The sequence below is a fragment of the Muntiacus reevesi genome, chromosome 18, assembly GCF_963930625.1.
Source record: "Muntiacus reevesi chromosome 18, mMunRee1.1, whole genome shotgun sequence".
NCBI classification, from domain to species: domain Eukaryota; kingdom Metazoa; phylum Chordata; class Mammalia; order Artiodactyla; family Cervidae; genus Muntiacus; species Muntiacus reevesi.
The window spans coordinates 11378022-11400884 of NC_089266.1; the positions used below are offsets into that span (position 1 = coordinate 11378022).

General features: G+C 61.6%; 1 protein-coding gene across 5 annotated transcripts in view; it reads left to right on the forward strand.

Moving 5' to 3' along the window:
* BAIAP2 (BAR/IMD domain containing adaptor protein 2) overlaps positions 1 to 22863 on the forward strand; it is a 50962-nt gene that overhangs the window by 23345 nt on the left and 4754 nt on the right. For 2 of the 5 annotated variants that reach the window (XM_065911033.1, XM_065911036.1), the window contains 9 exons: positions 440 to 511; positions 1086 to 1223; positions 9894 to 10046; positions 12738 to 12962; positions 13111 to 13312; positions 13965 to 14166; positions 14673 to 14741; positions 15089 to 15251; positions 17047 to 17081. In XM_065911033.1, the coding sequence (XP_065767105.1) occupies positions 440 to 511; positions 1086 to 1223; positions 9894 to 10046; positions 12738 to 12962; positions 13111 to 13312; positions 13965 to 14166; positions 14673 to 14741; positions 15089 to 15251; positions 17047 to 17081 (1259 nt within the window). Of the gene's footprint in view, positions 1 to 439; positions 512 to 1085; positions 1224 to 8850; positions 8964 to 9893; positions 10047 to 12737; positions 12963 to 13110; positions 13313 to 13964; positions 14167 to 14672; positions 14742 to 15088; positions 15252 to 17046; positions 17082 to 17711; positions 19205 to 19548; positions 19597 to 22863 lie in introns of those variants that run through there. The other 3 variants (XM_065911035.1, XM_065911034.1, XM_065911037.1) reach the window with 3 other exon arrangements.

The following is a 22863-nucleotide window of genomic DNA, read 5'->3' on the forward strand; positions in this document are numbered from 1 at the left end:
TGCAGGTGGGCAGGTGCTGTTGGAGGGGAAAGGAGGAGGCGAGTGTGTGCTTCTCTGTGCATGCCCTAGGGAGGCATGTGCCGCCCTGTGGTCACGCTCGGGTCTGGGGCATACCTAGGGCCCAAGACAGAAGTCACATGTGAAGGAGGTGACGATCGTGGGGCATAGGGGTATACAGAAGGACCTGGGAGAACAGGGCACAGGCCAGATGGGGTCTTACACTCAGCTGGCCATGAGGGGAGGCTCCAGTTCAGCACTCTCTCCTGGGGCCACCTGGTTCCACCAGGGTCATTGGCTCACGGGTCAGACAAGCTCCTCTCTTCCATGGGGGTACCCAGCGTCCTGGGCACCCTTGTCTTTGTGACCGGCCCCCTCTCCCATTCGGCTCCTCCCTCAGGCTGTACGTCAACGCTGACCTTTGTTTTCTCTCCATACCCAGCTGAAGTCTTTTCACAATGAGCTGCTCACGCAGCTGGAGCAGAAGGTGGAGCTGGACTCCAGGTACCTGAGTGTAAGTAGCCCACCCGTACCTGCTGGTCCACCTGCCCTGCTCAGGCTCTGTGTAAACACTTCCCTTGGTCCAAGGGGTTTTCAGCTTCCCGTGAGCTCTGCATCCTGTAGTTTCCTGCAGCTCCTCTGACATTCGTGCCCCTTTGCGACTACCCATGGGTGGACTCCTGCATCGGATGCCCTATGTGCCCTGATCCTCTGCCCATGCCTCTCAGCTGCTCTTAGTAACAACAATGATGTGTAGCGGCCATCATGTGGAACCTGCACGAACTCTTCTGATCTGCTGTCATGAGTTTCCTTGTCCTGTCCCCTCCCCCAGGTCGACCAGAAGGGCGAGGGGCCTGACTGCCAAGTGTTCATTACATGAATTCACACCCTTCCAGCCCTGGGTGGGAGAGGAGGCCCAGCTGGTGGTCCCAGCCCTGATCTTTATCTCCAGGGTGCGCAGAGCTGAGGCCTCAGGTTTGCAGCTGCGCAAGTGCTGCCATCCCTGGGCTCGGGCCACTGTGGCCCTGTGGAGAGTGGGAGGGGTACACTGGCTCATTGCCCACATTGTTTTGGCATTCATTTCTCAGGCTGCACTGAAGAAATACCAGACGGAGCAGAGGAGCAAAGGTGATGCACTGGACAAGTGCCAAGCTGAGCTGAAGAAACTCCGCAAAAAGAGCCAAGGGAGCAAAAACCCCCAGAAATACTCGGACAAGGAGCTGCAGGTAAGACTCGGCTGCATGTGCCGGGCGCTCTGCCTGCTGGGGCACGCCAGAGGGCTCAGGCCCCTGCTACAGTGTCAGGACTCTTGGTCCTTTCAGAGAGCAATGAAGGGCAGGCCCTCCTGATAGATCAGACCCAGGCTCCACTCTCCTGGGGGATTTCCGGTGGGGGTGCCCTACATCCCAGAGCTAGCAGGACGGCAGCCCTGTCCTGCAGCCACGGTGGGTGCCATGGCTCTCTGCCAAAGGAGCAGAACCCACAGGGAACCTTCCCGCCTCAGAGAGAGACCTCAGACCGCTACTCTGATTGAGTCACAAATGCCTATGCCCAGCATGGGCTCAGAGCCTCCAGCAGGCAGACACTGCCCGGTTCAGCATCTCGGGAGCCCTGCGTTATGAGGCAGATGGCGTTGCAGGACATGGGAGGGGCAGCCCTGGTTGCAGGCATTGTGTGCTGGGGTGGGGGCAAGGAATCAGGACAACGCAGCCTGTGACAGGCATGGCCCCAATACACCTGACTCACCAGAACCCCGCCGCCAATTGACATAGATTGGGCCCAGACGCTGCTCTCCAAGGTCATGCGTCCGAGGAGGAGAAGCAGGACAGCCACCCCCTGACCTGGTCAGCAGTGGAAGCTTCCCCTGGGCACAGGCATGGGGTGACCTCTGGCGTGCACTCCTCTGCTCCTAACGCCCTGCTCTTCCTGCCAGCCATCAGGGCAGCAAGTCTGGAGGCACCACGTACACCATTGGGGCCTCCCTGCATGGCATGCACCCTGGTGCCAACACCACTGCCCTCAAGCGCCTCTGGAGCCCTCAAGGGCCACGAGGCTGGTCCTGGCCACTTGAGTAAGGCGTGGACAAGCAGGCGCCCTGCTCCCCCGGAGCGATCCGGCCTCTGCGCCCTCTGCGCCTGGGGCTCCCGTGGGGAGGATGGGCAGGGGGCACCAGTTAAGTACCGCAACCCGCCATGCGGGAAGCAGCCACGCCTGCAGGGGAGCGGGCTTCTGCAGCCCCTTCCTCAGGAGTTTCTCACCGAGTTGCAGTAATGACCCAGCTCCCGCCTCTCAGTAGCGTCTTTCACTTTCCCAAGCCCACCTCTACCCCTCTTCTCTACCTGCCCCTTAACCTCCTGAGGGTGCTATTGCAGTGTTAATAGCCTCAGTTATTCTAGTCAGGGGCTGGGTAGGGCTGTGTTCCGCCCTGTCCCTCCCGGTGTCCAGCTCAGGCTGCTCGCGTGGTGACAGGCAGTACGTGACGTTGTTCCAGGTGTCCTCTAAGGGCGGGAAGCAGAGCAGCAGTCCGACAGGTGTTTCTTGTTCCCTGGTGACACTGAACCTGAGAGGCCAGGCTGGGGGTCCTCAGAGTCCCTCACCCCGTGTCGTTCAGCAGGGGGCGGGCGCTTCGTGTGCTCTGAGCCGGTGGAAGGCATGCGGCTGCCTGTCCTATGGATGGTTCTGGTCTGTCTGGTGGCCTTGTGGGGATGCCCAGCCCACCCGGGCATCTGAGGGCCCCCAGCACCTGAGGCTCTTCTTTTGATTCTTGAAATCTTTGCAGACCTGACCCAGGAGCCAGGATCTGATGTCTGCTTTGAGGTGTGGCTGCTGGGGGCTGGGAGGGCCCTGGAACCTTCTGGTGTGACAGCCCTCCTCTCCCCACTGTTTCCCCCAGAGGAAGTGCCTGGCTGGCAGAGCAGGTGTGCTGAGTTTGCCTGGCCCTTCACCTTAGCCAAGGTCCTGCGAGTCACAGGAAACAGCTTGTTAAAGATTCTTTTAGTGGGGGAGAGCAGGACTCTGCTCTCCCCGTCTTGTTTCTTAGAATGCCCCTCCACCTCCAAGGCTCCCTCTCAGGCCGCGCAGTAGCAGACGAGCCGTGGGGGCAGCTCCGTCCATCCAGACGGTAGTTCACGGCCCTGCCCTGGAGAGCCCGGCCTCACCTGGACCATAGTAGACCCAGCTGCTAGACCTGCTTGCTGCAAGCAGGTGTCTTTGTGCACCATCACCGAGTGGGGGTGGATTCCGGACTGAGGATCCCTGGGGAGGTGGGGAAGGACCCCAGGCACCAGAGACCCCCTGCTCCCTCGGAGCCTCTGTGTCCCGAGTCTCTTGCACCCTGTGGACCTTCACCGGGGTCTGGGCTGTGTGTGGCCCCACGGGCAGTGTGTGCAGATAGTCGTGGTCCCAGGCCCCATGCTGGCACAGGGGCCCCGCCTGGGCATCCCCGAGCCACAGCCTGGGCTGACCTGAGCTCTGACAGCCCTTGGCAGAGGAGATGGGACCCCCAGGCTGATGGAGCCCCTGCGGCTCTGGTGCAGCCCAGGGCTCCCACAGGCGGGTGACTCATGCTTCCAAGACCGGCGGACTTGCCTGTGTCAATCTCTGGGGTCACCTGTGAGCCTTCTGGAGCCCCTGGCCCACGTGTTCCGCTTCTGACTAGAGCTCAGTGTGGACAGGACACTCAGCAGGGAGGGTAGAGAGGCTTCTGGCACCTGCCAGGCAGAGGTCGACCCACAGCGCCTCTGCTGCCGCGTGGCCCGTCTGCACTGGGCACTGAGGTGGGGCTGTGCCCGCGGGTCACGCTCCAGGGTGGTGTGGGGGGAGACTGACGGCCAGTCAGCCTGTGACGGGTTCCCCATGAGGGGGGCTGGGTCAGAGCCGGCCAGCTTCAGGAACTGCTGGTAATTGAGACTGTGTTTTGGGATTTCCATGAACAGAACTGATTTTAGGTCAGGAAATAGGCACTTAGAGGCATTTGGGGCGCAAACTAGGACGCAGGCTTCTTTCTAGAAGTAGTGAGCACACCACGTGCTGACCATGCGGCGCGGTCACCCTCCACACCTCTGGTCACCGTGGCGCTCACAGGCGCTGACAGAGCGCCACAGGGGGCGGTCGGTGGAGGACGCACCCTGTGTCTGACAGTGTGGTCACAGGTCTCGCCTGGCGTCCTGTCTCTGGCCCGGGGTACTCCTCCCCAGGCGTGGGTGCATAGCTGTGTTGTAGCCTCACCGTCAGGTTCTCCAAGCTTCAAGGTGATTCTGATGGGCAGCTGGCCCCCCAGCTGGTCGGTGGTCTCGGTGGCTTCTGACAGAAGGGTCTGGGCTGAGGTGTGGCTGTGCCATGAGCCGTCCCAGGTGAAGCACTGTGGGAAGGTGAGCTGGCCAGGCTCTGGGTGCACGTCCCCCTTACAGATCCTGCAGGACTGGCCAAGGATTTCTTCCATTTCTGTTTCCCTTGGCCCCACCCCCAGCCCAGCTCTGATTAGGTAGGAGTCCTTGTCCTCCGAGGGGCATCATGACTGTTAGAAAACCCAGCAGTCAGCGTGCCTTTGGGATTCACATTGGTGTGTGATGTGTGACCAGCAGGGGTCATGGGGACACAGCATGTCCTTCCTGCCCGTTTGCAGGCTCTGAGGGAGGGGCCGCTAAGACCGCAAGGAGCGGTGAGAGCCCAGGAAGAGAAGGCTGGAGGCAGATGGGTGGGCATAGATGTGGGGCAGGGTCACACCCAGTATGGGCCAAACTGGCTTCCTGAGTGCAGCGGACCAGGGCCCTTGACCATCCCTGCCAGCCGAGCACCAGGTCCTTGGCAGCCTGGTCCTTGGAGCTGCTGACCCTGGCAGGCTCCTGCTGTCAGGAGGGCAGATGGCCCAGCCACCCCAGCCCACCCACCCACCTGAGGTTGGGGTTGCCGGGGGACCCAGAGCTGCTGGGAGCCCCGCTTGCGTCCTGAGCCGTCCTTCGCCCTCCCTCTCTGAGATGCCGGGAGCCAGGCCTTGGGTGTTCTGGCTGTGGGGTGTGGGCTGTCGCAGGGGCCTGTGTTGACTGAAGCAGGCGGTTCCGGTAGTCGGCTCCCCCTCCCCGGGCTCCCTTGTTCCAGGAGGCACATCCAGATTGCGGTCTGAGAAAGGGGAGAGATTCGTTCTATTTAAAGGGATGTGTAATTAACAAAGCAAAAACAAAATAACCATAATTTAGATCTTCAAAAAAGATAATGGCAGAGGCTGGTCCCGATAACACGTGAGGTTTGACGGCAGTGGTTTAAGCCCCTTGTATGTCTGCTGTTCTCATTTTAAAGAGCTCTTCAGTGCAAAAGGCATCTATGGACAAGACATCCCAGCAGTGGGACGTCTTCTTTCCTTGGAGTATAAGCAGAGGTCCTCTGGGTAAAAGCAACTGAAAAGCCAAGTATCCTCTTAGGGCTTCTGTGTCCAGAGATGGCATCAGCTGCTCATTCCTCTGGGGGACTTTGCCCCCCCCGCCACCCCGTACCTACTCCCAATCCCCCAGATCAAGCCCCCCAGTGGGCTGCCTGGCTGGATAACACCATGAGAAATCTGGAGCGTCTTCTGCTTTCAGAGCTGGGAGGACTTTGGGGGGCAGTGCCAGGCACATGGCACCTGTCTTTCTGCACTGAGAGGCGGACACTTAATAAATGTGATACGGGACAAGCGTTTTACTGGGCAGAACATGTCTAGAGTGTTATTTAAACACGTAATCATTACAGCAGATACTAGTGAGGTGTGTTGTGTTTGTTTCTTTCCTGCTGAGTCTTTGAAATTGGGTGTGAATTCCGTACCTGCACAACCTCTGGGGTCACGTGAGGAGGGGCTGCCATTACGGGTGGTGACATTCTGGCTTAGCCCCTGAGGAACCTGAGGCCCGAAGGCACCAGAGACTTGGCCACCCAGCAGGTGGGCACGGGAGCCCAGGCTCCGTCCTCCTCCAGGTCCCAGGGCAGCCCAGCAGACCCCAGGCCCAGGTGGCGTGGATCCCCAAAGCCCCTGGGCTCCCCAGCAGCCACCGAAGGCCTTGACTCAGGGTGCTTGCAGATTACTAAGACCTGTCCCCTTGGGCCTCAAGGCCTTTGTCAGTGTGTCCTGCCCACTGGTGTGGACAGAAGTGGCCCCACATTCCCTCCTGGGGTCTGGGCGCAGGGATGCTGTGGGCACGCCCCTCCCAGCATATTCTTCCTGGACTCCGGTGGGTGAGTGCACTGGACAGGGCGTGGGCGGTGGGGTCTGTTTGGTCATGGAACCCTTTGCTGATCTAGTGATGGTTGTGGGCCCCTTCTCGGGAAAATGGGCAGCCCAGATCCGTGTCTCCTGAGAGGGGCACTGTGCTCTCTGCCTGAGAATGTGCCCACAGCATTTGCCCTGTACTGCTGACTGCTGGCTTTTCTGCCTGCTCGCCTACGGGAAGGAGGGTGCACTTGCCCTCGACTCAGCCTTGGTCCCCAGCCCTGCTCGGAGCTTTTGTGCTTAGAGATTCTTAACAATCCGCTGAACCGAAGGCTGGCCGTCCTGTTCTTGGCCTGGGTGCAGGGTGCATCAGACCGGAGAGGGACACAGGTCTGGTCAGCGGGCTCCAGGGAAGCCACTGGCTGCCCCCAGAACGTACCCAGTGACTGGATGCAGCTGGAGGCATCCCATTCCGGCTGTTCCTTCCTGTCCATCACAGCTGCCTGGGTGCCCGCCTTGTCTCCTTGGAGTGATGGTTACGGACAGTGACAGCTGAGGGCCACGGATCCCACTGTCACTCCCCAGCTGCAGCGGTTAGGGATCTCATGCCGGTTCTGAGAAATTTGGAGAAACGTGGGAAAACTGGGTGGCCTATCAGGTGAGGGAGACCAGAGCCCCGGGTGTTTTCTAGAGCGCCCCTCCCCCGCTCTGAGTCACCGGCCCGCTCCGCAGAGGAGACGTGTGTCCTGATCACTTTTGTCTTCTCGGATTACAGGGCTGTTCAGCCCAGGGTGACTAAGTGGGAGCGTTCCGTGGGTCTTAAATGCTTTCAGCTGGGTGTTTCTATAGTGCCGTCACCATAGCACCCGCTAAGCCAGGAGCAGGGGTAGGGGGTGGGGAGGCAGGACGCTGGGAGCCTGGCCACGGTGCCCGCCTGCGGTGGGGACAGGCTCAGACCATTTTCTGTGGCCTGTTTGGAACTCCTCAGGGCTGTTGGGTGAGGCTCGTTCGGTCCCAGAGAGTGCAGGCACTCCTGCATGTTTGGGAATGTCCCCTGCCCACAGCAGCCAGTGTGACCTGGGGCGTCCTCCTCTCCCACCTCTTCAGAAGCAAAGCTCCTCACTTGGCCTGGATTTCTAGGGTCTGCCCTTCAAAGTGGTGGCCTCTCTCTGCAAGGAGGCAGCGCTGGGGAAGGAGGTCAGGAGGGCCAGCAGTCATTCCTCGACAGAAGTGGCAACCTGGGTCCTGGCCGGATGCGGGGTGAGGAGGAAGGGGCAGCTCTCCTGGGCTGGGCACCCCAGCCAAGGCGACATCTCTCCTGCCCCGTCCTGGGCAGGTGTGGTCCTGGAAAGACACTGCGTGACTCCGGGAGCCCCCAGGTCCCTGCCTGAGACCTGAGCTGCTTCTGGCTGTTCTGGGGGCTCATTTGAGTAAATGGAAATCTTAAAAATAAACCGCCGCTTCCTCCCCTGGCATGGGAGGCTGCCACGCAGCTAATGAGGCCAGCGCCCCGTGCCAGCTTGCCCAGAGCCGGTTTCTCTCCCCTCCAGGGAGCGGGAACATTGAGGTGAAAGACGTTACCGCAGCCTGAAAACCCAGAAACCGGCTGCAGGACAGACAGGGCCGCCGGGCGGCACGAGGGGGAGCCGTCCTCGGCAGCGGGCTCAGGGCGGGTGGACCCGGGGGGCCCGCGTCCCGGTTTACACCGCTGTCCTGGGGTAACCGCTCACGGAGGTGCCTTCCCCTGCCCCCAGGGTCTCTTTAGGTGACCGCGGGTGCCTCCTTTGGGCCTTCCTTCTTGAGGCTCTGTGCTGATTTCTCAGGGTCTCAGCCTCTCTTACCCAGTCACCCCACACCCACCCTGCCTCCCAGGCCTGCCTGGCGCTGGAGCGGCCCCCAGGAGGGCGGGAGGTGGTGACTCCAGGGACCAGTTGACTGGGGCTTTTACTGGGGTTAAACCCCAAACTTCTCCTTCTAGAGCTTTGCAGAGACTCTAGAAGCCCCTTAGGGGGCTCTCGGGATCACAGCCAAGCCCAGATGCGCCCGTGTACTCGAGAACAGGCTGAGGGAGGCATCTTTGTTCAGGGCTGGTTGAAGCCTGCAAAGCCACACCGATGTTCCACTGTCCCCCAGAGTGGGTAGAACAGCCACGGAGCAGAGTGGGCGGGGGCCGTCTAGGGGTTTCAGTCTAGTACCAGGTACTGCTTAGGTGATGGGGCACGGGCAGCAGGGGCCTGCATCAGCGTCCCCGTCTCTGAGCGAGCCCTGCCCCTTCCAGGCCCTTGTGTCCAGCGGGTGTTCCCACCCTCAGGCCTCTTGTCCACACGGGGGCTTCGGGGTGTGAGCCAGCCCCTTGGTGGGCGGCACCTAAGGGGTCCTTCCACACAGCACGGCCTTGCCCACCGTGGCACCCCGCATCTGCAGACTCCCCTGCTTCCTGGAGGAGCCACTCTGCAGGCTGGAGGGGCAGAGGCTGGAGGTCTGGGTATGCACGTGTTTCATAACGTGGGGCTCCAGGGCGGGGGGCGGGGGGGCGGGGGTTGGAAGCAGCCAGCAGGGCTGCCCTGAGGGCCTGTCCCCTCCTGCTCGGACTTTGTCCCCGGGCACACCTCGTGGCCTGGCCAGCCCTGCGGCTGCTCCAGAGGACCAGGGCAGAATCCTCCAGGGTAGGGGAGTGGGCTGGCCACGTGGAGGCCCATTTAAGCTGCTCTCTCAGGGCGAGGAGAGTGGGGTTCAGTGTTGAAGGCAGGGTGGTCTACAGGTGCAGGGGAGCAGAATCTCTGTGCTGGTAAGAGTGCTGGGCAGGCAGGCTCACGCTGGCAGAGCCTTGTGCTGGGGACAGCGCTGGGGACGACCCACGCCCAGCAGGCATTTGCCCTCCAGCTGAGTGCCGCTACGAGGTGGGGGGCAGGGAGGGGCCAGGAACAGCCTGCACTGCGCCCACCCAGCTCTGCACCGCCCACCCACGCTGAGTCAGAGCTGTGGGGGGAGGCGGTGAGTCAGGCGGGGGAGGCCGCCCCCTCGTGGCCCGGGTCTGCCCCTGCCGGAGGACGGGGCTTGATTCTGTGAAGGCTGGTCCCCTGGCCAGCCGGGGCCATGGAAAGGGATCCCAGTTCGGGACAGAGGAGTCTGTGCCCCTTGTGGAGCGCGGGGTGGGCGTGGAGGAGAGAGGGGAGACAGGGAGGGGGCTGGAAGGGTCTCCTGTGTCCCAGAGGCGGGGCCGCACACAGGCGGAGGACCCGCAGGCCTCACTGGGACAGCTGCCCCTGGTCTTGCTGGGACTGTTACTGGAACTTTCCATCCTGCAGAACCAGAGCGTATTCTGGCGTGCCCTAGCATCGCACTGTGTGCTCTGCCCACCCCCGAGGGATCCGCGCGTGAACTAGTCATTCTCGAGTGCACAGTGCCAGCTGAGCTGTCCTGGTCTTCCGACTATAAGGATGGCTTTTATGGTTGGTGTCGGGGTCTGAGGGAGGTGCCACACCAGCCTCACCGGGCAGTCTGCCACGTGGTCCCCCACGTGCAGCTGCCAGGGCACCAGGGGCCGTGGCTCAGCAGGGCAGCCTCATGGCCACAGTGAGTCACACAGCCAAGCGCCCACCCCAGTGGGCTGGTGGGGAGGTGTGCTCCCCTCCACAGCCTGTGGCGCTGCTCAGAATGGGAAGTGATGGGGTGTTGTCCCGCTGCGGGCTCATGTACCTCTCCCACCCACCCCCAGTACATCGACGCCATCGGCAACAAGCAGGGTGAGCTGGAGAGCTACGTGTCCGACGGTTACAAGACCGCCCTCACCGAGGAGAGGAGGAGGTTCTGCTTCCTGGTGGAGAAGCAGTGCGCCGTGGCCAAGAACTCCGCCGCCTACCACTCCAAGGTGGGTGCCTGCTCTGCGCGGGGTTGGGCCCTCATTGGCACACACTGCCTCCCTGAGGAACACGGGGGCGTGCCCCACCTTGAGCTGTGAGGAGGGAACACTGTGCTGAGCGTCCCGTGCATTTTCGATCTTCTCGGGGGAGAGTTCTGGAAGGACAGTTACCAGGTCAAGGTTGCAGATGTTTTACAACTCCCAGTAGAAATTGCCAGGTGCTTTTTTTGAGAGCAATTACACCAGTAACTCAAGCTTTCCTGGTGACTCTGACAGTTAAGAATCTGCCTGCAATGCAGGAGACCAGGGTTCAACCCCTGGATCAGGATAATCCCTTGGAGAAGGGAATGACAGCCTACTCCAGTGTTCTTGCCTAGAGAATTTCATGAACAGAGGAGCCTGGCGAGTTACAGTCCACGGGGTCGCAAAGAGTGAGACATGACTGAACAACTAACACTTCAACTTTCACTGTTCATATCGCTCCTCCAGGGAGCGAGCTCTTTTTTGGAGGCACTGCAGTGCCAACACCTATAGAGGCTGGCGTAGCCCCCTGAGGCCAGCAAGACCCAGAGGACACATCTCCACTGCAAAAACAGTTTCAGTGGGATTTGTGTTCCCTGTAGTCCACAGGTAGGAACTGGAGTGGGGTCAGAGCTGTCAGCTAGAACATTCCAGAAAGTTCTGAGAGTTTAGGTGTGGTTTGGCAACCCAAATCAACCAGGGAGGCCCTCATTTGTGTCCTTTTTCCATAAAGGGGTTCTGGGGGCAGCACTTCACATGTGTTTGATCCGACTCAGCTTCTGGTCCCCAGGCTGGGGCTGCCCAGGGGACAGATGCCCTCAGCCTCCACGGAGAGGCTTCTGCCTGCCTGGGCCTGCTGCTGCCACAGGTGCAGCGCACGGACAGTGACGGGCCTTGTGTCCTCTGCAGGGTCGGGGTGGGGCCACCCTGCCGCGTGAGACTTTGCGTTCAGGTCCTGTGCCTGGAGGGCTGGCTGGCAGCAGGGAGGCGCTTGCTAGAGCCGCAGTGCTCCGGCAGGGCCGCCGCAGCGCCCACGCGGCTCCAGCAGCCGTGCGGCAGGCGTGTGCGCCCTCTGGCGGCCGCTGGGCCCTGTGGCTGCTCAGGGAGAGCGCGGACTCATCTGTGCTGGAAGGAAGGCAGGAAAGCCATCCTTTTCCAGGATGCCACCACCTCTGTCTCCTGCGGGGTTGCAGATCTTGTTTATGTGAGATGACTTCCCAGGAAACTGGACCCCCAGGAGGTTTGAGAAAGGCACAGGCCCTGGGTCTGGGGCACCAGGGCGTGAAGGCAGGACCCCACCTGCTATTCCAACCAACAGGCAGCCAGCATTTCCCTGGTGCCTGGGTTCAGGCCTAACAATGGCAGGGCAATCATCTGAGTGGGAGCCCTGAGTTATCCCTGTTGGTGCGGGTCCCTGCTGACCCAGTTTCTCAGCACCAGCCCAGACCCATGAACTATTCCTTTCAGCCATGGGCTGGATTGTAACTGTCTTCAGTTTTGGCCATTGCACCGGGAACGTGGCCGCTGACATGTAAACCAACTGACCTGGCTGTTTTCCAGTTAAACGTTCCATGCAGATGAGCAGCCAGCCCTCATGCAGTGTCTGCTGGCCCGTGGTCTAAACCAGAAGGTGGTGGGGAGACCCTGGCCTGCCGAAGGGCTGTTTGTCCAGCATCTTCCAGTTTTCTTATGTGGGCGCCACCTCCCTGCCCCAGACAGAGGCCAAAAGAAGTGGGAAGATAAGTGAGGAGAGACAGTGAGGGCTGGACAGACCCATCCGAGGTCCTGGAGACCTTGACTGCCCTCAGCTCCACCCGGGGTGGGTCTGGGATCTGCATGGAAACACAGTTATATCACGTGTTGCATGTAGGGTAGCCCACTTTGGCCAGAGGGCCAGGACGGGGGAGGCACAGCCATTTCCAGGGCCCTAAGTGTGTCCATGCCGTGGATTCAGGACCCCTGAATGGACTGCAGGGGATCTCAGGCTAGTATGTTGCTTTTGGCCACACCTGCATCCTGGGACCCTGCTCAGGCCTGTGGCTTCCTCGTGCTTTGTCAGATCCTTGGGCCTATGGTCCCCTGTGTCCTGGGCAGACTCTGGAACACTGGAGGGACAGCTGGGCTCGAGGGCCCCGGGTTAGGGGCCAGACCACAGTTGGGCCCTGGGCAGCTCTGTTCCTTCCCCACAGTCCCCTCTCGGTCCCTGTGAGGTTTCCTGGCCCTCAAGTCTGCCTGAACAGCACTCTTCCTACTACCTCATGGTTGGCCCACAAAGAGCCTATTCCTGTTCTGTGGCTGAACACGGGAGCCCCTGTTCTTTCAATTCCCTCAGGCCCCTGGGGAGGTTCCTCTCGGGTCAGGCCTTGGTTTGACCTCATTCTGAGGGGTCTCTCAGCTGGGGGGCTCACTGTACCATATCCGGCCCCTTTCCCAGGTCTTAGAGGTGTCTCACCTGGTGGAGGCACCCCACCTGGCAAAGAGCAGCCCCAGCCAAGTGTGCCCACCTGGGGTCGGGTGTGTCTCTTCAGGAGCCACCTGGTACCAGCTGGGAGCCGAGGGGCGGTGTCTGTGAGGTGGGCGAGAGGCCCTGGCCTCTCCCGGCCCTGCAGGGAGGCCCCTTGGCTGCGGGAGCCTGAGGCTGGCCCTCACGCCCGCCCTGTTCGGCTGCTTCCACTCCAGGGCAAGGAGCTGCTGGCACAGAAGCTGCCGCTATGGCAGCAGGCCTGCGCCGACCCCAACAAGATCCCCGACCGCGCCGTGCAGCTGATGCAGCAGATGGGCAACAGTAACGGCTCCATCCTCCCCAGTGGCCTGTCGGCCTCCAAGTCCAACCTGGTCATCTCAGACCCCATTCCGGGGGCCAAGCCCCTGCCGGTGCCCCCCGAGCTGGCCCCGTTTGTGGGGGTAAGTCCTTGCTGCGGAAAGTTCTGTGGGTGTGGGGAGGGTGGTTCCCCTCGCTGCCGGTGGTTGGCGCCCTGGGGCTCCCTAACAGGGGGCCTTGCCGGCCCGGGCCCTCCTGCCACACCACACCCACGCCATCCCTTCTCGACAGCGGCTGTCTGCCCAGGAGAACGCACCCGTCATGAACGGCGTCTCGGGCCCAGACAGCGAGGACTACAACCCGTGGGCTGACCGCAAGGCCGCCCAGCCCAAGTCCACGTCTCCCCCGCAGTCTCAGAGCAAGTTGAGCGACTCCTACTCCAACACGCTTCCTGTGCGCAAGAGCGTGGCGCCCAAGAACAGCTACGCCACCAGTAAGCACTCCACTGGGGCCCTGGGTCCACCCAACCCATAGCAGTCATGACATCCCTGAGGGGAGGCTGGGGGGAGCCCGGAAGCTCACGGGCACGCGTGTGTGCAGCACCCTGGGTACCGCTTTGAGATTTCCATCCTGGATCCTTGAGCTTGACTGGGCTTTTCTGCTCAGTGAGTGTGGTAGGGCAGGGCGGTGCAGGGATGCCAGCAGCTCAGCCAGTGACAAGAGCCCGTGAGGGACACTGAGAGCACCTTGCTGACCGTGGGACCATTCCTGTCCCCGCCTCCAGCCCGTCTGCCAAGGCCGGCACTCCCCATCCTGCAGCCCCACCAGTGGGCCTTAGCCTGTGAGGTCTCCGCATTAGCAGATGGGAAAGCTGAGGCCTCAGGCCCAGAGAACTGCCCCAGCTAAGGGGCAGCAGGTCAGAGGCCGCATCCACATGCACCCCAGCTCCCAGCTCCTTCCGGAGTCTGAGCCAGACAGCCCTGGAGGCCTGGCAGTCATCCATCAGGGTGGACTGTCCAACTCCAGGCCCACCTGGGGGCTCCGAGTGTCTCACAGTCAGACAGCCGAGCTGATGGGAGGATGACCGCACCCTTCCCTGCTCGGGACGGAGATCCCCCTCACACCTGCCCTGTTGTTCCCGGCAGCTGAGAACAAGACCCTGCCACGCTCGAGTTCCATGGCCGCTGGCCTGGAGCGCAACGGCCGCATGCGGGTGAAGGCCATTTTCTCCCACGCGGCCGGAGACAACAGCACCCTACTGAGCTTCAAGGAGGGCGACCTCATCACCCTGCTGGTGCCCGAGGCCCGAGATGGCTGGCACTATGGAGAGAGCGAGAAGACCAAGATGTGAGTCTGGCGGGGGCGTCAGCCTCCTGACCCGGGTCTCTGCGTCCTGGCTCTGGGTCCTCCTTCAGACCGATTATCCAGGTCCCACGGGTCCATTAGGAGGGACAGACATGGCCGCAGGCCCCTACCAGCCCTTGCTTCCACGTCCCTTGACTCAGCCTGGCACCCCACCTATGCGCATGGCACCCTCCCCGTGGCCCCGTGGTGGCTCCAGGCAGCGTCTCCTGTTGGTGCCATGGCTTTGCAGCCATGTGGAGCTGAGCCAGGAATCCCATCATGCTTGTTGAAGAAGTTAGAGCCCTGCTCAGTCCTGGCACCTTTGCTCACTCACAGCCTCACTCCCCTCCAGGGCAGGGTGGCTCAGAGCTGGATGGATGCCCGAGTGGGGTCTCCTGGTCTTCCTGGAGTGTGTGCACACGCCCCCTCCTCAGATGCGTGCAGCTGGGCTGGGGAGCGGGTGGGACCTGGGGCCAGAGGACGTGCTCTGACGGGGCCTCCTCTTCCAGGCGGGGCTGGTTTCCCTTCTCCTACACCCGAGTCCTGGACAACGATGGCGGGGACAGGTTGCACATGAGGTGAGCATGCTGACGGGGCAGGTGGCTTGTAGCTCGGGGCAGGGGCTGCATGTCTGAGACCCTTGGGTCCAGGGGTGTGGAGGTGCTGTGAGGGGTGGAAGTGTCTGAGCTGTGTGGGGAGGGGGGGCTCACCTGAGATGTCAGCAAGCGTGACTCGGCTCCCACACCACCCCCCCCCCCCAGCAGGCCTCACACTCTGCTCTTACGAGGGGGTGGGGTGGGGGCCAGGGGAGGCCCAGGCCCACCCGGGCAGCACCACTGCCGCCTTCTGTTCCTCCCTCCTTGGGGGGCCAAGGGGCGCAGGGAGCCCAGGCGGGCCTGGCTGACCGCCCTGCCCACCCCCACAGCCTGCAGCAGGGCAAGAGCAGCAGCACGGGCAACCTCCTGGACAAGGAGGACCTGGCCCTCCCGCCGCCCGACTACGGGACGTCCTCCCGGGCCTTCCCCACCCAGACGGCCGGCACCTTCAAGCAGAGGCCCTACAGCGTGGCCGTGCCCGCCTTCTCCCAGGTGAGTGCAGGGCCACGGCGGGGGCTGAAGGTGGGTGGGTTCAGGGTGCCTCCACCAGAAGGCCTGGTGCTCTGGGGGGTTTGGACTTGGCCTTCACACTGCTGTGGTGGCCTGCTCAGGGGTCACGGCCCAGCATCCTCTCTAGTCTCAGGGCTCCAGGGACGCACAGAGGCCCCTCTGCCCGCCCTCCTCTCAGCCTGGGGATCACTCTGAACGCCACCTCTTGGGAGGAGGAGCCCCTTCTCTGAGACCCAGGAGGCTCCTGCCGTCGTGGGTCTGAGTGTAGATGGGTGGCTGCCTTGTCTCTGCCTGAGAGGTGACCAGAACCTTCTAGTTAGCGTGTGTCTGGGCTCTTAGGAGGCAGGGCCAGCATGTGTGGTCAGCCTACCTGGAACCAGGGAGCCAGGGGGAAAAGATCAAGGCTTGGGTACCTGGCGGGTCCTCCCGTGCAGGGTGGTCTTCAGGTCAAGGTGGGACTGGGATGTGAGTGTAGACGGTGCCCCCAGCTCTGCCTGGGAAGCTCGTGGGTGGGAGAGGGCCCAGACTTCCAGGACTTCCAGGACGTTTGCTGTGGTGGCATGATGGGCAGGGGCCAGCAACTTTGTTCCATGCTGGCCTCCAGGTGGGGGCCTCACTCCATCTCGGGGCCGGGGAACCCAGGTGGGGGGAGAGGAATCAAAGAGCACTCCTGTTTCTCTAGAATTTGGGCAGCCAGAGAGTTGACCCAACAGCGGGGGGTGGGGGCGCTCCCGGGGGCTCCCGTGTTGACAGCGTGACGTCAGAAGCGGGCAGGGCAGGGAAGGGCTCTGGGTGCGTGGTGGCCGACTCGCCCTGTCCAGATGTCTGTGTGTGTGTCCCGAGTGGCCTCACCCACCCCTCCCTGCCATCAGGAGGGCTTAGCTAGTGCTATATGAGGTGTCCAGGGTGTCTTCAGAGAATTGATGATTAGGCTCAGGGAACACGTGATTTAAGATTACTTAGGTGGTGGGTGGGGCAAGGCCGGGTGGTGTGGCTGGGTCTTTGGATGGAACATTTTGGAGATGGTGAGGCTGGGTCAGGACTAATGGCAGGGAGGGCAAGGCTGATCCAGCCTTGGGGAGGCATGGCACCTCAGTGGTCATGGGGCCGGCCTGCAAGACACCCCAGTCCCTCTCCAGCCCTAACAGGCCCCATGGCACAGCTGGCCAGGCCTGGAGGGGTCTGATCACTGCTTGCCGCTCTTGCAGCCCAGTCTTTGGACTTGGTTTTGAGGCTGAGAGAGCTGAGGAGGGTGTCCCCAGTACCCCTCAGTGACTCTGGGGCAGCAGCTTCTTTGGGGCCAGGCAGCTATATAGTGGGCATGTTGGGGCTCAGGGGAATGCTTGGCCCAGGGTCCAGCACAGGCTTGCGTGAGGCAGGCTGCCTTCCCTGCATCAGCCTCTGCCAGCCCAGCTTCCCCACCCAGACCCCACCCTCCACTATCCACCCTCCACGGTTTCAGGCTCTCTGTTCCCCAGGAAACCCTTACATACCAGGTTTTTAATCACATGACCCACACGGCTGAAGGGCCACAGGGAACATGTGCGGAAGGGGGTCATCAGGTGACCTGTCTTGTGTGAGCTCTCCGTCAGCCACTGGCCAGATGAGGACGCATCCCTGTGAATCAGGAAGGGCCCTGCTGGGGGTGGGAGGGGCCCTTCATGTTCTCAGCCGCAGGCAGCATCACACACCCTGGGATCAGGAGGGGCCCCCGTCCTGCAGACCCCGCCTCAGCCCCTGGTTCCCCAGCCTGACCTGCTTCTGTCTTCCTCACCAGGGTCTGGATGATTATGGGGCACGGGCCGTGAGCAGGTAAGAGATTTTCAGACTCGTCTTCGGGAGCTGTGGGCGGTGGGGAGCCATCCCACCGGAAACTGGAGTCGGGTGGTCCCTCTCCAGGCCTGCTTGGTTGGGGCCGGGCTGGAGACCACAGTGTCTCCACTCCAAGACAGTGAGCAGGGCCTGGGGCGCCTGGTCTCTGACCCTCACCCCGCTGTGCCCTCCCCAGTCCGCTCTGTAGGGCAGGACCCTCAGTGCAGGATGCCCTGACCCCTGGCAGCAGCTGGGGGTCCCTGGATATCGCCTGTTGGGGGAAGTGGCCCCTCCCGGAGCTGCCTTCACGCTCCCCTTGTGGGTGGGTGGGATCCAGGCCTGGCCCTGTGCCCAGGCTGGAGCCAGGGACCCACTGCAGCCGCTCTTGGGCCCCTCATTCTCTCCTGGGGGGGCCTCCGGGCTGCCCACCGCCGCCGCGCGACCCCTTGGCTGGTTGCTCTGCGGCCCAGCTCTTTCCTGGCAGCCAGGCGGGGGGCTCGTCTGCCCCCTGTGCCCCTGACCGGGGCCCTGGCCCGGGCTCTGGGGGTTCCCGCCCCCGCTCCCTGAGGACCAGCTGGCCGGCCGCGGGGACGCGTGTGGCCCGGCAGCTGTCCTCTGCTTTGTTCGCAGCGGCAGCGGCACGCTGGTGTCCACAGTGTGAGGACGCTGACCGGGCAGCCGCTCGAAGAGCCCCGCCGCCCCCGCCCCCGTCTGTCTGTCTCCATCGGTTTCCTCCTCCGCTCTCGTTGGTTTCTTCCTCAGTCGTTTTTCTTTCCCACTTGCCCACTCCCCGCCTTTGGTTGGTGACCCCAGACTCTGTGATCCCCCAGGGTCCATGGTGCTGCCCCATACCTGCTCCCCGTGTTTACACACCCGCCCCCGGCTCCCTGTGTGTCCCGCCAGGCGGGGCCTGCCGCCAGGCAGCGCGGGCAGGGCGTCCTCACCGCAGCCCCCCTTCCACCGCCGTACTCACAATGCGCTGTCCCTCTTTGAAGGCTCACCATGAGCCAGGTCTAAAGTTTGAAGAAAAAGAAAAATTCAAAAAAAAAAACAACAAAAAGGTGAAAAACAGGAAAAGGACTTCTTTTTTTCCTGAACAACAAAAACATATGCATGGACTCCGGTGTACGTACTGTTATCTCGCATCCGACCCCCCAGCGCACACTGGCATCTGTGTCGGGAGAGGGGGGTGCTGGGGGCTCCAAGAGGCTCTGGACCCAGGGGGCGCCCCTCCAGGCCGCACCCAGAGAGGGGCTGGGGCCAAGCTGGGGGGGCCTCCTGAGGAAGCTGGCCGCTCCTGTGAGGGAGGCCCCGGCCCTGCCCGCCCGCCCGCCCGCCGGGCCCCTGACGGCTCCCTGGTCCCGGACGCCGCTGAACAATGTGCAGACCAGAGCGCGGTGCCAGCCTCGGGCACCATGGCCGTGACCGCACAGGGCGCTGGTGGGGAGGGGGCCCAGCCGCACTCGGACATTCCAAAGACCTCCAGAGACCACCCCCGCCCCCACGTGTTCTGGAAATCGTTTCTCTGACCCGCCCATGTCGGAGTGAGGGCGGCTCCGGGCGCCTCCCCGCACCCGCCCCGTCCTCCCTAAACGCTCTCGTGTGTCTCGGTGGCTTCAGAAGCAGACACGCTGGACCCACTGGCTCCTGCTGTTGCCCTTCACGCCTTGAATCTGGGAAGTGAGCGAGGGCGCAGCCGCTCCACCCTTCCCACCGCAGGAGCCCCGTGAAGCTGTGGACCTTTTTCTGATGTGATTTAGCCAAACCCTCCCGCCCCCTCCTGTGGACTAGGACGTGCCTGGTAGCGTGTGTGAGAGAAGCAGCTCAAGACGCAGACAGACCCTGTTTTATAATTTAAGGAGAAAACAAAGCCAGAACACGGACCTTTGTAAAAAAAAAAAAAAAGAACCTTCTATGTTGGTGTTCTAATTTTGCTAAAAGATCTCAAATCCAGGGGATTCCATGCTCAATGGATGAATGTAGACACAAACCCGCAAAACTTGTATGAAGATGTAAAAGTGCTGAAAATATTTTTCCTGTTTCCTTTCCCTTTTTTTTTTTTTTAATCTGAATTGTGCCCTGTACTGCAGTTGTTTGAATAAAAGTTTTATTTATTGCATCCAGTTGAGTGTGCGCCTCCTTCCAGCCCTGCTGCGTGCTTCTGGGCTGTGTGCAAGCCTGGCCACCTCGCCAACAGAATGAGGTGCAGACAGTCGCATTGGCCCACATGTCTCTCCCTGGGCACAGCTGGGGAGGCCCCTGCCCCGGTGAGAGTCACGTGGGTTTGATCCCGGGATGCCCTCCCAGGGCTGGACAACCAGCTCTGCCCTGCGTTCAGTGGGTCTGGCTCCAGGCAGCGTGCCTAACTGCCAGGAGCCCCCATCCTCCGTCCAGCTTGCGTCCCCTCGGGGTCCTCAGTGCTCCCACCCCTCTACCTGCACCAACCAAGCCTTGTGTTTCCTTGCAGTGCCGATGTGGAAGTGGCCAGATTTTGAGCGGCCCCTGACTAGAGTTAGTAAGTTGCCCTGGTTTTCTTGTGCTGGTCAGCCTGTGTTCCCAGCAGCTCCGGAGACCCTCTGACCCAGGCCAGAGCAGGGTCTGGGGTCTGCTGAGCCTGCCTCCGCTCTCGGCTCCGGCCTTCGCTTCCCTTGGACCTGTCCTTGGGCTCTCGGGTTTCCTCTCTCTGGAAGCTGGCGGGTCTGGCCTGGCCCTCTGTCTGGGTTCCCTGTGCCTCTGCTGGGTGCTTTGGCCACAATCGGGGTGGAGCCTGGTGATCAGCTGCCAGGCTGGCTTTGGGCTCCTTGGGCTGAGTGCCCTTCAGACCAGTCTCTGGGCATGGATCTGAACCTGGCCTGGCTGGCTCCTGGGCTGGTGAGTATTAAAGTCCCTCAAGGGCTAGGGACCAGGACGGGTCTGGGGACAGTGCCATGGCTGTGGAGAGAGCCACAGGTACGCGCGGGGGAGCAGGCGCACACCTCTGCCCGGCAGTTGGTGGCTCTGCTGCCCGTCATGCCCATGCACACATCCCCTCTGCCCTAACGTGGCCAAGGGGCTACGTCAGGCTTTCCAGCTTCCACCCCAGTGGCCACCTCTAACTCCCACTTGGTGATGGTCCTTTCCCTGGTGCCCCTGGAAAGCAAGCACCGGCAGCCAGGTGGGGAGAGCCCACCGCTCTGGGCGCCTGTGCCTGGGTCAGGGCCGCGCTGCTCCCTCCGTCCCACCCCAACCCTGTTCCCTGGGAAGATTGCCACGTGAAGCTGGCACATGGCCCTTTACAAAGACGGCAGTCCCTTCACCCCCTTGCTTGTCACCGTGATGCTGACCTCCCTATGGGCAGCTGGGCCACTCTAGCAAGGCCTGGACCCTCCCTCTTCTTTGCTGCCTTTGTTAGGTTTGGGTTTGGGTTTGGTTTTGGCCACACTGCGTGGCTTGTGAGATCTTGGCTCCCCATCCAGAGATCAAACCCAGGCCCCTGGCTGTGGGAGTGCAGAGTCCTAACTACTGAACCACAAGTAGTTTATCTGTTGTTTGGTGTTTATTTATGTTGCTACCCTTCTCCTGAGCTGCAGTGTGATTCCTGAATAACTGGAGACGAGTGCTCCTCAGATCACGGTGTGGGGGGAAATGACTTGGACGGCGGCTTAGCACGAGCATCCTGGGCCCTCCTTCTCCCCTGCCTCTGTCCCTCCCGTGACGAGATGCTCTTGAGACACCTGCATCTCCTGCCCCCAGCCGAGCAGCCCCCACTCTGCTGCCCTTGTGGTCCCTCTGAGTTATCAGGGCCCAGCAGATCTGCTCCCCTGGAGGTACTGAAAGGGGGTGAAGGCCCAGGGAGGCTGGTGCGGCCTCTGCCTGGAGCAGAGCCCCAGGGGTACGGTGAACTGGGGAGCGCACAGCCCAGCGGCCGCGGGGCCTGCCTGTCCTGGTGGTTCTCCCAGGGCAGGGGGGGTCACAAGGCGCTGCTGGTTGGCTGCGGGACCTTGCTCGGCTTTGCCCAAGCTCACAGCTCTGGGGAAGAGACCAAATCAAGTCCAGAAGGGCCGACGTTCTGAAGCTATGGAAGACACGTGGTAAGAGAAAACCGTCTGGGCCAAGTTGGAATACGCGCTGTAACTGCCCTCCATGCCTCCTGCTCCGAAATCGCTCCAGGGTACAAGCTGCACTTCGTGCTTCCTGGGTGTTCTCAGAACCACCTCTTTTCTCATTCAAGAAGTGGATTCAGAAGATAACCCAAGGCGATTCCCCCAAATCCTCAGTGACCAACGTCTTCGGGAGGCTGAACCCGAATGCTGCTCGGCTGCAAGGGTCCCACCCTGTCAGGCCAGGCGGTCTGCAGAGGACTGGGCAGTGGGGACAAGGGGCAGGGAGCTGGCTCACTCCTGCCTTCACCACACCCAGGACTTCAAGCCTGCCCCCATCCAAGAATGCAAATGGATTCCATGTAAAAGCTGCCACTGTCCCCATGTCCCTGCTCAGGAGGGGGACAGAACCCAGCCCCTCTTCCTCTGCCAGAGTGCTTCGTGGCCCTCCTTGGGGGAAGAGCCCTGGCATCCTGACAGCTCTGACCCTCGCACACTCCGACATCTCCCGTTTGGGTTAAGAGGCGCTTGTTCCGGGTCTGGGTGGTCTGCTGTTGACTGGCCCCAGCATCCGCCCCTGGCCGTGACAGACATTTGCAGGACAGGAAGATCAACAGTGGCCCCAGTCCAAATCTTGTCCTGTTTTGTCATCCCACCATTGACCCCAGCCACCCCCCCTGGGTCACTAAGGTGTTCTTGGAATGGCTTATAAGCTTGTTCTTTCACAGAATGTTCCAGAAGGTAGTGGGCACCCATGGAGGCCTTGCCCTTTCCTCTGGTGCTAAAGGGTAGGGGTGTCCCACCCTGGGGTCTCTGGCCAGGGCTTGCAGGAGAGAGTTGCTCCAGAGGCCTGGAGCAATTGCAGCAGCCACCTGCTTCCTCTAATCTTGCAGGCTGTACACGGCACATGCTTCCACGGACACACTGTTTTCCCTGCAGACTGTACACAGCACACGCTTCCACGGACACACTGTTTTCCCTGCAGACTGTACACAGCACACGCTTCCACGGTCACACTGTTTTCCCTGCAGGGTGTACACAGCACACGCTTCCACGGTCACACTGTTTTCCCTGCAGGTGTACACAGCACACACTTCCGCGGTCACACTGTTTTCCCTGCAGGCTGTACACAGCACACACTTCCGCGGTCATGCTGTTTTCCCTGCAGGCTGTACACAGCACACACTTCCGCGGTCACACTGTTTTCCCTGCAGGCTGTACACAGCACACACTTCCACGGTCACACTGTTTTCCCTGCGGGGTGTACACAGCACACACTTCCACGGTCACACTGTTTTCCCTTCAGGCTGTACACGGCACACGCTTCCACGGACACACTGTTTTCCCTGCAGACTGTACACAGCACACACTTCCACGGACACACTGTTTTCCCTGCAGACTGTACACAGCACACGCTTCCACGGTCACACTGTTTTCCCTGCAGGGTGTACACAGCACACGCTTCCACGGTCACACTGTTTTCCCTGCAGGTGTACACAGCACACACTTCCGCGGTCACACTGTTTTCCCTGCAGGCTGTACACAGCACACACTTCCGCGGTCACACTGTTTTCCCTGCAGGCTGTACACAGCACACACTTCCACGGTCACACTGTTTTCCCTGCGGGGTGTACACAGCACACACTTCCACGGTCACACTGTTTTCCCTTCAGGCTGTACACGGCACACGCTTCCACGGTCAC